We start from the raw sequence: 14,045 nt of genomic DNA, 5'->3' as shown, positions 1-14,045 counted from the left end.
TCACCATTGTGGTGGCTGCTGCTGTGTTGCTGCACCACCAACATGATGGGCAGAATCAAATCTATTGAAAGACAGATTTAGGTCATTTACAAAGGCCTGGTCTCCAGTGAACTGGTGACCATTTTCACCTTTTTCATGGCCCAAGATGTATTTCTTATTATATCCTCTCCACACATCACAGACATTGTTCTGCTCCATGCTCTGTTCCAGCTTCTTCTGTTCCACTGAAAAGTCCTCTTCTTCTCGTTCAGCAGGGCCTTCAGCTTAGGGCTCACACGGTGCTTGTTGTTGGGAAAACACTGTACACTCTACACATGTAGTCTGTGATACAGTATGCAATACTGTCAATGTATTGCAGTCCACATGCCTTCCCATGTGGACTGCAGTAAATGTCCCAGTCCATGTTAAAACAAGCTCAGTTCCCTCCTCTGTCCTGATCTTCACTTCTCTGACCTGTGGTAAGTAGTTTTTCACCACTGGAGTGTAAGAAGGGTAGGAGGGTAGAGGTGTATGCATTCCTTACATTTGCAAGTTTTTTTTTATTTTTTATTTTTTGCTATTTCAGAATTATTAAAAGGGAGAAATGAGTTTACTCAACAACCTCAGCTGGAGAGAGCTGAAATCACCAAACAGCAGACAATGCACTTTTTACATCCATAAAGAATTAAGGATGTAGTAACATGTCTCTCAAGCCTTTAAAGGTAAATAAATCTGAAATGAATCTGAATATCATCTTCAGTTTTCTTTTTTGCCTCCTCTGAGTGATTTTTTATAGTTTTACTATAAAAACTATAAACTATAAAAAGCTAATATAGACAATCCGAATCAGAAGAAGTGGAGCACAGATACGACTACAGTCAAAGTAAGCACCTCCATCCCAGTTGTAATTCCAGCTGTAGTTTGTCTCCATCAGCCTCAGCAGAGCTGGTTCTATCCTCTGTTAACTAACGTTAACTAGCGTCTATTAACTAACTGTCTCCATCTCTCTGAGTTACAGTGAAACTTGCAGTTGAATAATTGTGTAACCGGACCTATTAGTTGAATAATACCCCTGATATACAGTATAATGTATTATAAGAAAATACCATTGTCATGAAATATAATGACAATTATTTGTAGAAATTTGTAGGAGATTTTTGATAGACAAGAGTTTTGATTGTATACACATTAATTAATAGAACCAATAATAACAGCAGTAGACTTATAATAATGGCTAAATGTTGTCTAGAAAATATGGATACCGCTTAAATCACAATGCCACAATGGGCAATGTCTGACTCACATTTAGAACCACAATTAGACACAAGATAGCCTTTCCTGGAAGACAGGGAGCAATGCTGGAAATAATGACGTGAAGGACCAACAGTGAGGCCGACAGAAAGATAGACTAAAGTGACTGGGACATGCTGGCTACTCTGAGTGAGTCGTGGTCCCAGATACAACTTTCCCTGTGAGTGTGCAGTTATGTTATTATAATAATAAAAACAATAAAAATAACAATAATAATACATTTTATTTATAGAGCACTTTTCTAAACACGTGTTACAAAGTACTTCACATAAGAGACAAAAAAAAAAAAAAAGAAAAACACAGGTAGACCACAAAGTCCAACTTCAGCAAGCACTAGGCAAACAGTGGAGAGTCATCTGCCTCGACCGGTTGGGGTGCAGGAAACAATAAACAAAAATGCAAACAACAAAACAGCTACAACATCAGTCCTTTAGAAAAACAAGAAAGACATTCATCTAAGGTAATAGGAAGTCGTACTAAATGAGGAGTAGTCTGTTTAAAGTAGATCAGAAAAGGCTCGCTGGTAGAGGTATGTTTTAAGGAGAGATTTAAAAGATGTTGCTGAGTCAGCTGATCTTATTTCATCAGGTAAATTGTTCCAGAGTTTGGGGGCTCTAACTGCAAAAGCTCTGTCCCCTCTAGTTTTCATTCTAACATATAGACATACAGAAGATTTCTACCAGAGGATCTTAGGCTACGTTCTGCTGGGATATATAGCTGGGGGAAAGGCCATGAAGGGCCTTAAAAGTTATTATTAAAATCTTAGAATCAATCCTAAAATATACTGGCAGCCAGTACTACTCACCAATACCCAGTAGTTGTTCTATAGTTGTTCTATCATTTCCCTCCCAGAAGTCTTGTTATATTTCACATGTTTAGGAGCACATCAGAGCTGCATTAAATTAAAACAAAACAGTGGTGTAGATTATACTGGGTCATTCTACCATAAGCTGTATGGTTTGCCAAGATTTAATAACATAGGCTACATCACACCCAGCCACAGCCTTATTTAAATTCTGCAAAAAAGATTGGAAAAACAATTCAGATGCAAGAGGAGAAAAAGAAACATGGACACTCAGTGGTCATATAGCACATGTAGCCCACGGAACTATAAAACTTGAAAAACAAAGATCAATGGGCAGGCTCCCCCTCTCTGACGTAGGATGGGCTGATGTACAAAAGGGGGGGACCTGTTTCTGAAAATTTATATAAACCAGTGAAAACCACCTATGTATCCACCTGAGGAATGGATATCTCAGCTCTCTTTGTTTGTCTGAGCTTGGCACTGAGTTGCTTTGACATGATCTCAGGTCTTACTTTAAATGCTTCTGGGGATGAACTGAAACAAAGTGCTGGCTACACAGATGCTAGGGCTGGTGAAGTCAGTATTGAGGATTCAACTGACATATGTAAACTGCAGGGGGCCCCTCGTCCACCTGCATTTTCAATGGATGGTGACTATGTTATTGGTGGAGTATTCTCAATTCACTACAACATGCAGACAGTGAAGCATAACTACACCACCATGCCTGAGCCACTAACATGCACGGGGAGGTTAGTAAGAATAAAAGATGGGAGGATAAGAAGAATGTTGTTGAATGTTTTGTGTCAAAGGAAGTGATGTTAAGTTATATATTTTTTATAAGATGCAAATAAGTATTTACTTATTTAAACTGCACTAAAATGTATTATGTTCACAAAAATAATTTTGATAGTTGTGTTGTTGAATTTAAGGTTAAACAATTCTGTACATTTAGCAGACAGATGTACAGCTATCATGTCTATTACCATTAATTTGCAGTTCTCCTTTGGGTTTTTCTGTTAAAATTGTGAATTGTTCATATCGTATACAGTATACATTTCAATGCTGACATGAGTATGTGTGTGCAGAATTGACTCCCGCGAACTGCGCTTCTCACGTGCAATGATCTTTGCCATTGAGGAGATTAACAACAGTACAAAGCTGCTACCAGGTATAAGACTCGGTTATCAGATCCACGATTCATGTGCCTTAGCTCCCATGGCTGTGAAAGTGGCATTCCAGCTCATTAATGGCCTGGATCCAGTGTATAACACCAGTGACAATTGCTCAAAATCTGGTATGCTGATGGCTATTCTTGGTGAATCTGGGTCCACACCATCCATCAGCATGTTACGTGTCATCAGGTCCTTTAATATTCCTCAAGTAATATGTTACATTTTTGGCAAACTGTATTAAATATGCTAATACCCATATTTATGGGGACTATTAAATATTCACACACTATTGTTTCCCTTTAGGTGAGCCACTTTGCCACTTGTGCATGCTTTGTCCAATAAGCAGCAGTATCCCAGTTTCTTCAGAACAATTCCCAGTGACCAGTTTCAGGCTGAAGCTCTGGCCAAGCTGGTGAAACGATTTGGTTGGACGTGGATAGGTGCTGTCCGCTCAGATTCAGACTATGGAAATTATGGCATGGCAACTTTCCTGAATGCAGCACAGAAAGAGGGGATCTGTGTTGAATACTCTGAATCTTTCTCTCGCACCCACCCACGTAACAGGATCCAGAGAGTGGCTGATGTTATCCGCAGGTAACTTTGTCACTCATTGTGCTTGTGTTTCCTGTGCTGACACCAATCATCTCCATACAAAACCAGTACCAAAAAGACTTTGTTAAAGAACAGTAAAGATATATATTTTTTTAATGATGAAATGACAAGTGCATATTAATATTGTGTATGTCTCTTCAGGTCAACAGCTATGGTTGTTGTAGCATTTGCAGCCTTTGGAGACATAAGGATACTGCTGGAGGAGCTATCAAGTGAGCCTTCTCCACCTCGTCAGTGGATAGGCAGTGAAGCCTGGGTAACTGACCCAGACATGCTGAAGTTCACCTTCTGTGCTGGAATCATGGGGATTTGGTATTCCACGATCCGTCATCCCAGGTCTGAGAGACTTCCTGTTGGATCTCTCTCCCACTAAAGTGGCAGCTTCCCCAGTACTTACCGAATTCTGGGAGGATGCATTCAACTGCAGTCTGGAAAAAAGTAAGAAAGTTGTGCTGACTTTAAAATTAATTTAGGCTATTTTCACAGTTTGGTAGTTGTGTACTGTTGTTTTGTTGACTGCATATGGAGTGGAATTTTCTACAACTACTTCAAAACAAAAAAAAAATGTTTTATTCTGTTACCACTACATCAAGACTAAACAATGAAACATGGTGAATATTAGATGTATGTCTATAATTTTCCTTGATATGATAATATCATCTTGTAGAAGAGTTGTTAATGCCAACAATTAGCATAAGCACATAGTTATATTTATTTAATATCAAATTACTATTACTTATATTAACACATATACAAAAAAAAAAAAAAAATTGTAATTAAAGAAGAAAAGTTCATTTGTGCAACTGCTTTTCAGATGGCTTATTTGTGAGCTTAATTATGAAGAATACTGATTTTTAATATACCTAAAAACAAGTATTTAAATAAATTTCAACAATGTAAATGTGTGTTTCTGCAAGATACATGTTCCAGCATAATGTAAGTATTAGCACAGCTAAATCTATCTCTGTATTTGTTCAGGTGCTGACACAGTTAAGGATGTGTGCAGTGGAAGTGAAGACATACAAAAACTACAGGTCCCGTACACCGACACATCTCAGCTCCGCATCACTAACATGGTGTACAAAGCTGTTTATGCAATAGCTCATGCCATTCATAATGCTGTGTGTCAGGAGACAAATTCTACAACTCATTGTGATGAAGTCATCAACATAAACTCCAAACAGGTCAGTTCAAGTCAGTACTCCAATACCTTTTATTGTATATCAATGTAATACCTTTGATAAAATTAAAGAACAACTTTATTTCTTCCGCTACCTTTCTATAACACTTTACTTCACTCTAACAGATTGTTACTGAGCTGAAGAAAATACATTTTTCCCAAAATGGTTATCATGTGTCATTTGATGCTAACGGGGATCCTGTGGCCATGTATGAGCTGGTTAACTGGCAGAAAAGTAGCAGTGGCAGCATTGAGTTGGTGACAGTAGGGTACTATGATGCATCACTGCCAGTGGGCCAAGAGTTTCATATCTACAAGAACTTAACCTGGATGGAGGGCAGGACACAAGTGAGGAGCAACAAATGATCATAATCATAACAGCTGTGTAACAAAGTGGTGAGTTTCACTATATACTGTATGTATTCAGGTGCCTGTATCAGTGTGCTCTGACAGCTGTCCTCCAGGAACTCGTAAAGTGCTGCAGAAAGGAAAACCCATCTGCTGTTATGACTGTATACCATGTCCTGAGGGAGAGATCAGCAATGCTACAGGTAAAATAACATTTTTTGTCATGCTTGCCTACAACATTAAATACAGTTTATGACCAAATTTTATTTATTTATTTATTTGCTTAATTTTTCAGATTCCCCTAATTGTTATCCTTGCCTCAAAGAGTTCTGGCCAAATTCAAAGAAAGACTCTTGTTTACCCAAACCTGTAGAGTTTCTTTCCTTCAGTGAGGTCCTAGGAATCATCCTGGCTACATTCTCCATCGGTGGTGCCTGTCTGGCTGTTATAACAGCGACTGTATTCTTCCGGCACAGAACATCCCCGATTGTCAGGGCCAACAACTCTGAACTGAGCTTCCTGCTGCTCTTCTCTTTGACTCTGTGTTTCTTATGTTCATTAACGTTCATTGGAGCACCCTCTGAGTGGTCCTGTATGCTGCGTCACACAGCGTTTGGGATCACCTTTGTCCTCTGCATCTCTTGTGTTCTGGGGAAAACTATAGTTGTGTTAATGGCCTTCAAAGCTACACTTCCAGGTAGTAATGTCATGAAATGGTTTGGTCCTCCACAGCAGAGAATGACTGTAGTGTCTTTTACATTTATTCAGGTTTTAATATGTACTGTTTGGTTGGTTCTTAGTCCTCCTTTTCCAATAAACAATCTATCCACGTACAAAGAGAAAATTATCTTGGAGTGTGCATTAGGTTCAGCTATTGGGTTCTGGGCTGTTCTTGGGTACATAGGCCTGTTAGCTGTCTTCTGCTTTGTGTTAGCTGTCCTAGCTCGGAAACTACCTGATAATTTTAATGAAGCTAAACTGATCACCTTCAGCATGTTGATCTTCTGTGCAGTCTGGATCACTTTTATTCCAGCTTATGTCAGCTCTCCTGGGAAATTTACTGTGGCTGTGGAGATATTTGCTATTCTAGCTTCTAGTTTTGGACTAATACTGTGTATATTTGCTCCAAAGTGTTTTATCATATTGTTTAAACCAGAGAAGAACACAAAGAAAAATGTAATGAACAAATACAAATCCTAGAATATTTTGAAATTTTTAAGATGAGAACATACATTATAGAGTTTATGGTGTACTCATTCAACACAGCCAACAACTTTTTAAAATTAAATACACTGCCCATCCAAAAAAAAGTCACCACCTGGATTTAAGTGAGCAAATTGGTAAGATTCTCCCACTGGATAATTACATGCATGCATACTGCTTGAATAATTACATTTCAGCTGGCAACAAGTTATTTGACCCTAACTGTTGCAGTGAGTAGCTTCTCATTTCTTAAACAACCATTTCGGAAGACACACCCTCTGGTTGTGGAAAAAATTGCTAATCCACCACAGAGTCCAGACCTTAACCTCATTGAAAATATTTGGGATGTGCTGGACTCTATACAGGAATAAATGTTGTGACATTGCAAAAATCATGCCACGGCAAATGTGTGCCATAATTAAAGCTAAAGGCAGTCTAACAATATATTAGTATGTGACTTTTCTTTTTTGAACGGGCAGTGTATTTCCTTTTTTAATGTCATTGGTAGATTTTTTATTTTGTCACTGTCGTCTTTTCAAAATAATTTGTAATATAAACCAATTTCAGTGTCCATATGGGCACCTGACCAATGTTTGAAATGTAAGGTTTGTAAGGTTCACAGTTCACCATTTTCTAACATTTTTAACATACAGTGTTCAAAAAGAGTATGTGAACCTTTTGGAATTTCATGGTTTTCTGCATTAATTTGTCATAAAATGTGATCTGGTCTTTATCTAAGTCAAGAGTATTAACAAATATAATGTGCCTAAAGCAATAACACAAAAAGAATTCTAAACTTTTTTCCACCCTATCACAGGATGCAGGCCCTGATGCAGTAAATCATGATGTTTCATCCACCATACTTTTACGATCGAGATGTTTTCATGATGATATGCAGTGACCTTTTGATGTCAGATGTAGTGTAGCGTTTTTTTTTTTCAAATAGTTAGTTAACAGTCTTAGTTTCATCAGTCTACAAAATATTTTGCCAATACTGCTGTGGAGGGTCTAAGTACGCCTACTTCTTTGTAGATACTTAGATGTATGGTACTCTGCTCAAGTATATATTCTTAGCTCTATAATATGGCTTTGTGCTGCAGAATGTTATAGTTTTATTGTTGATAAATGATGAAATAAACATTAGTTTTTTTAAGAAGCTGTAAAGCATGGAACAGGTGTATTTGTGTTTTACTCCTTTTAGTGTTGACTGTCAAATTTAACATTCAGAAGTTAATCAAAAAATTTAAAAACTCTTAATTCTGGCTATTCCGGAAACACCTTGACAGGGACATCTATTTTATCAGCCTGACATAGATACAATAGATGACCCTGGCATGTGTCTTTATTTAGTGGATGTCCAAAAGTCTTCTTGGACTAACATATATGAATGGAGTGTGGTTAGAATTATGTCTACAGTTTTTCTCCGGGAGTCAGGGTCAGGGGCTTGATGTTAAGGGCTGTCTAGTCCCTGTACAACCACAGCAGTTTGGTTTGGTTTGCTGGCTGTAAGTCAGACCTGTTCACAGTGCATTTTGGCTTTTTTGCAGATGATTCTGAAGAATAGACTATGAGGTTGACAGATGGATTGTTGCATCGGCAGCAGCAATGTAGTTGATGTATAGGGCTGCTGTGGTAGAGAGGAAGCTGAGCCGAAAGTCGACGCTCTCGATTTACCTGTCAGTCTACGTTCCTACTCTCATCTATTGTCATGAGTTCTAATCATGACCTAAAAGAAGAGGTCCTGAATAAAAGCAAACAGTATTAGTTTCTGCAGGGTGGCTAGGTGCACCTTTAGAGATAGGGTGAGGAGCTTGGTCATCCGGGAGGAACTGAGGCTCCAGGGAAACCAGGACCCAGGACATGGCTAACAGTCTGAAACAAGCTGATATTTTGGTTTTAAAACTTATAACAGTGGTTTAAAGTCTGCGTAAACATATGTGTGATATAATACAAAGTGGTCAACTGATTTGATCTGTGTATCCACTGTGTTGTTTGAAAGTTTTGTTAAGCTTGGTACTGTTGTCTTGTGTTACTCTATGTATATGGGTGAGACATTGTCTAAAACTGATGTTTATAATAGTAACTTTACACAAGGAGAAAAGAAAACAGTGACACATAGTGGAGATTATGCAGTAGTTGAAGCCCATAGAGCTAAAAGATTTAACCAAAGACGACTGGGTCAGAGCACCCTCTCTCTGAGGAGTACATCTCTGATGTATGATAGCAGGAGAGAAGCTATATTAACCAGTGAAAATACACTCATGCGTGCACTTGAGGGATGGAGGTCTCAGCTTTCTTCTTTGTTCTGAGATTAGTTTTGATCTTGTTTGAGATTAACTCTGCTCTTGCTTTGAATGATTCAGAAGGGAAACAAAAGGCTGGCTACATGCAGGCTAGGACTGGTGCTGTGGTCAGTCCCGATGCTTCATCTGTCATATGTAAGCTGCAGGGTACCACTCAACTACCTGCTTTCTCAATGGATGGTGACTATGTTATTGGGGGGGTTTTCTCAATACACAACTACATGGATACAGTGAAACATAACTACACCTCCTTGCCTGAACCACTAAGGTGTACGGGAAGGTTAGTAAGAATGAGAAGTTGGGAATTTGTGAGAATACAAAGTTTTTCTGAAATTTGTATGGTGTGAATGCAATGCTTTTATATGGAACTAAAAGCCTCAGTATTTGCTGGTTAAATGATGGTAATGATACAGACTTAAATAGAAGAGTACTGTTTGAAAAAGGAGAATATTGTGTTTCTAGAATAATTTTGTGTTGTTGAGTTTTGTTGTTCAGGGCGCTTATGTTTATTTCACCTGTTGATGCTGTGCAGCTTATTGATCATAACTGTAAATCACAGTTTGACTCTAAAATGTGTGCTGTTTTCAAATTGTAAACTGTTCATATCACGCATTTCAATATTGACATAAGTGTCTATGTGAAGACTTGACTCCCGGGAACTACGCTTCACACGTTCAATGATCTTCGCCATAGAGGAAATCAATAACAGCACGAAGCTGCTTCCAGGCATCAGACTCGGTTATAAGATCCATGACTCATGTGGCTCAGTTCCAATGGCAGTAAAAGTGGCATTCCAGTTTACAAATGGCCTGGATCCAGTGTTTTATACTTGGGACAACTGCTCACAATCTGGTATGGTCATGGCTATTGTTGGCGAGTCTGGGTCCACACCATCCATCAGCATGTTACGTGTCATAGGGTCCTTTAACATTCCTCAAGTAAACGTCTTAAATTTTTGTCCAACTGAATTATAAATTTGTTCATGTTGTTTTTTTGGAATATGCCATTTAAAAAACTATACTGTGTTGTTTCCCTTTAGGTGAGCCACTTTGCCACTTGTGCATGCTTGTCCAATAAGCAGCAGTATCCCAGTTTCTTCAGAACAATTCCCAGTGACCAGTTTCAGGCTGAAGCTCTGGCCAAGCTGGTGAAACAATTTGGTTGGACGTGGATAGGTGCTGTCCGCTCAGATTCAGATTATGGAAATAATGGCATGGCATCTTTCCTGAATGCAGCACAGAAAGAGGGGATCTGCGTTGAATACTCTGAATCTTTCTATCGTACCCACCCACGTAGCAGGATCCAGAGAGTGGCTGATGTTATTCGCAGGTATCTACAACATTGCTTGTGCTCGTTTTCCCTTTGCTGACATAGACTGTCTACAAACCAAACCTCAAAGGTATTTGGTCAAACAGTGTTCCCTAAGATACTACATAACTTCTGCACACAAAACAATATTTCTATACAGTCAACCAAAAAGTTTTACTAGAATGTTTGCAAATTGGGTATTCATAATTTTTTACATTATTTTCTTGCTCTTATATTTCAAAAAAAAAATCAGTGAAACAATTACTGTTGTGTGTACAGTACAGATTCTGGTTATATTGAGATAACAGTAGACAGTATAATATCTCTCCAGGTCAACAGCCATGGTTGTTGTGGCATTTGTGGCTTCTGGAGATATGAGGATACTGCTGCAAGAGCTGTCTCGTGAGCCTTCTCCACCTCGTCAGTGGATAGGCAGTGAAGCCTGGGTGACTCACCCAGACTTTCTGAAATTCACCTTCTGTGTTGGAGCCATGGGATTTGGTATTCCACGATCTGTCATCCCAGGTCTGAGAGACTTCCTGCTGGATCTCTCTCCCACTAAAGTGGCAGCTTCCTCAGTACTTACCGAATTCTGGGAGGATGCATTCAACTGTAGCCTGAAAAAAAGTGAGAATGTTTGTTTTTTTTGTTGTTGTTGTTGTTTTTATTAACATTACCAAATGGTCACAAGTTCATGCTTCTTTCATTACATTGTTTTATTGACTGACTGAGTGGATCACATGATTTGATGATGTGATCTTGGAGAAGATTCTGTATAAACCGACCTATATTGGTATCAAAATGCTATAAACCGAGGCCCTGAACACAACTGCACATTATACAGAGAGTTAACAGCACACTGAGATAAAGATTAGCATTACAGTTCAAATTTATTTTAGCAATTAAACAATGCAAGGCACATTTTCTAGGACATTTGTCAGCGCTAACACAACCTATTCTGTATATTCTCAGGTGCTGCCACAGACAAGAACGTGTGCAATGGAAGTGAAGACATACAAAAGCTTCAAGTCCCGTACACTGACACATCTCAGCTCCGCATCACTAACATGGTGTACAAAGCTGTTTATGCAATAGCTCATGCCATTCATAATGCTGTGTGTCAGGAGACAAATTCTACAACTCAGTGTGACAAACTCACCAGAATAGACTCCAAACAGGTCAGTTGAAACTATAAAAACATTGCCATATTTGTTAGCTATATTATACTTATTATGAAATAATAATAACATATTTCACATTATGTATTTCCTGTCTCTCCCTCACTAACCACTTTCTCTCTTTTTGACAGGTTCTCAATCAGCTGAAGAAAGTCAACTTTTCCCAAAATGGTTATCATGTGTCATTTGATGCTAACGGGGATCCTGTGCCCAAGTATGAGCTGGTTAACTGGCAGAAAAGTAGCAGTGGCAGCATTGAGATGGTGACAGTAGGGTACTATGATGCATCACTGCCAGTGGGCCAAGAGTTCCATATAAATAAGAACCTCACCTGGATGGAGGGCAGGACACAAGTGAGGAACAATAATTTATCATAGTCTTTTTTTCTGTCTATACCATATGTTTTTAGGTCAGCACTAACACAACCTAATCTGTATATTTTCAGCCTGTATCAGTGTGCTCTGACAGCTGTCCTCCAGGAACTCATAAAGTGCTGCAGAAAGGAAAACCCATCTGCTGTTATGACTGTATACCATGTCCTGAGGGAGAGATCAGCAATGCTACAGGTAAACTAACTAATGTTTTTGTCATGCATACCTACAACATCTAAAATATAATGTTGTTTTTACTTTTTATTTTTGCAGATTCACCAAACTGTTTCCCTTGCCCCAAAGAGTTCTGGCCTAACCCAGAGAGAGACACTTGTTTCCCAAAGCCTGTAGAGTTTCTTTCCTTCAGTGAGGTCCTAGGAATCATCCTGGCTACATTCTCAGTTGGTGGTGCCTGTCTGGCTGTTATAACAGCGACTGTATTCTTCTGGCACAGAACATCCCCGATTGTCAGGGCCAACAACTCTGAGCTGAGCTTCCTGCTGCTCTTCTCTTTGACTCTGTGTTTCTTATGTTCATTAACGTTCATTGGAGCACCCTCGGAGTGGTCCTGTATGCTGCGTCACACAGTGTTTGGGATCACCTTTGTCCTCTGCATCTCTTGTGTTCTTGGGAAAACTATAGTTGTGTTAATGGCCTTCAAAGCTACACTTCCAGGCAGTAATGTCATGAAATGGTTTGGTCCTCCACAGCAGAGAATGACTGTAGTGTCTTTTACATTTGTTCAGGTTTTAATATGTTCTGTTTGGTTGGTTCTTAGTCCTCCTTTTCCAATGAAAAACCTAACTACATACAAGAAAAAAATCATCCTAGAGTGTGCATTAGGTTCATCTGTTGCATTCTGGACAGTGTTGGGGTACATAGGCCTGTTAGCTGTCTTCTGCTTTGTGTTAGCTGTCCTAGCTCGGAAACTACCTGATAATTTTAATGAAGCCAAATTTATCACCTTCAGCATGTTGATCTTCTGTGCAGTCTGGATCACTTTTATTCCAGCTTATGTCAGCTCTCCTGGGAAATTTACTGTGGCTGTGGAGATATTTGCCATTCAGGCCTCCAGTTTTGGACTAATACTGTGTATTTTTGCTCCAAAGTGTTTTATCATAGTGTTTAAACCAGAAAAGAACAATAGGAAACAACTCATGAACAAACACCAATCTTAGGAATATTGGAAGTAGTTGAGATGGCAACATACCACACAGAGAGTTTACAGTCTACATTCTAAGCAGTCAACAACATTTATGCATTTTATGTGTACTTTAATGTAGTTTTCTGATTATTCTTTAATTATGTGATCATCTTATTCTCCTTATCCAATCTTATGTTGTCAGATAAACATGTTAAACAATATAATACAATTAAAAACAATTTGAGCCTTTCCTCAACATTTTGATGAACTCATATATGGAAAAAATGTTTGCTTTAAAAACTAGCCAAAAAGGTTAATACTGACTGATAGAATGCAGCTATGCTCTGTTATGTTATATGGTCAAAATGATTATCAAACAACTGCTTACCATTCGTTAGGAGTGTGTATCTCTTTAAAATGATATAATATGCATATAGATACTTGGTCTACAATTTCATACTAAAACAATATAGTTTAATATGTTATTTTATTTTCAGAGTTTATATTTGCTGTGATTGAGCCAAGTATATTCATATTCAAGTACTACAGTTTTTTGAAGTACTTGTATCATTTTTATTCCACCCTGCAGTAATCTGCTGTTTTTTAATGGAGTGTACTGTTTTGTATGCTACATTTATCATTATATGTCATATTCACAATCACTCTTCATATAAAAACACAAATCAAGTAATTCATTATAATGGCTTCCAAATGGCCTGCTCGGGAGAGGGTGATCTGGCCTTGTTTCAAAGATAGATTTAAAGAAATCTGAAGGTTTTTTGGTGGAAGGGCCAGACTGTGATCTTCTGGAGCACCTGGTTATCTGAGCTGAGCAAGTCTGCTGTCAGGTGCCAGAAGTGGCTCAGGATGCTGTGGTGGAAGCTGAGGAAGAAGTGGAGCATTATTATCCATCCAGACCAATGCTGTCAATGTGTCATTTGATTAAAGTTAAATTAAGTCGTGCTGAAATGCAAATGTGATTTTGGCCAAAAGACATCACATTTGCATTTCTTAGTCAGCATTAAAACAGTCTAAGCCCCTTTTCCTCACCCACATAAGTGCAAACTAATTTGTTTGTAAATAATAATAATAATGATGTATACACTGGAAGCACAGCATCATGTAGACACA

At 38.5% G+C, this 14,045-nt stretch overlaps 1 protein-coding gene and 1 pseudogene across 1 annotated transcript; both read left to right on the top strand.

The window, feature by feature from the left end:
- The first annotated feature begins 2,704 nt into the window (after positions 1–2,704).
- LOC113166452 lies at positions 2,705–6,607 on the top strand (annotated as a pseudogene).
- Positions 6,608–9,086: 2,479 nt separating this feature from the next.
- LOC113166315 (extracellular calcium-sensing receptor-like) lies at positions 9,087–12,948 on the top strand. The gene is made up of 8 exons (XM_026366389.1): positions 9,087–9,193; positions 9,557–9,851; positions 9,953–10,242; positions 10,553–10,848; positions 11,194–11,399; positions 11,531–11,752; positions 11,845–11,965; positions 12,044–12,948. Exons 1-8 carry the CDS (start codon positions 9,087–9,089, stop codon positions 12,946–12,948), a joined length of 2,442 nt encoding a protein of 813 aa, XP_026222174.1.
- Positions 12,949–14,045: the final 1,097 nt, after the last annotated feature.

The sequence above is a fragment of the Anabas testudineus genome, chromosome 13 (assembly GCF_900324465.2).
Source record: "Anabas testudineus chromosome 13, fAnaTes1.2, whole genome shotgun sequence".
In the NCBI taxonomy this organism is placed as follows: Eukaryota; Metazoa; Chordata; class Actinopteri; order Anabantiformes; family Anabantidae; genus Anabas; species Anabas testudineus.
Note: the sequence above shows the minus strand (reverse complement) of the source record. Positions and strands in the feature narration are given on the sequence as shown.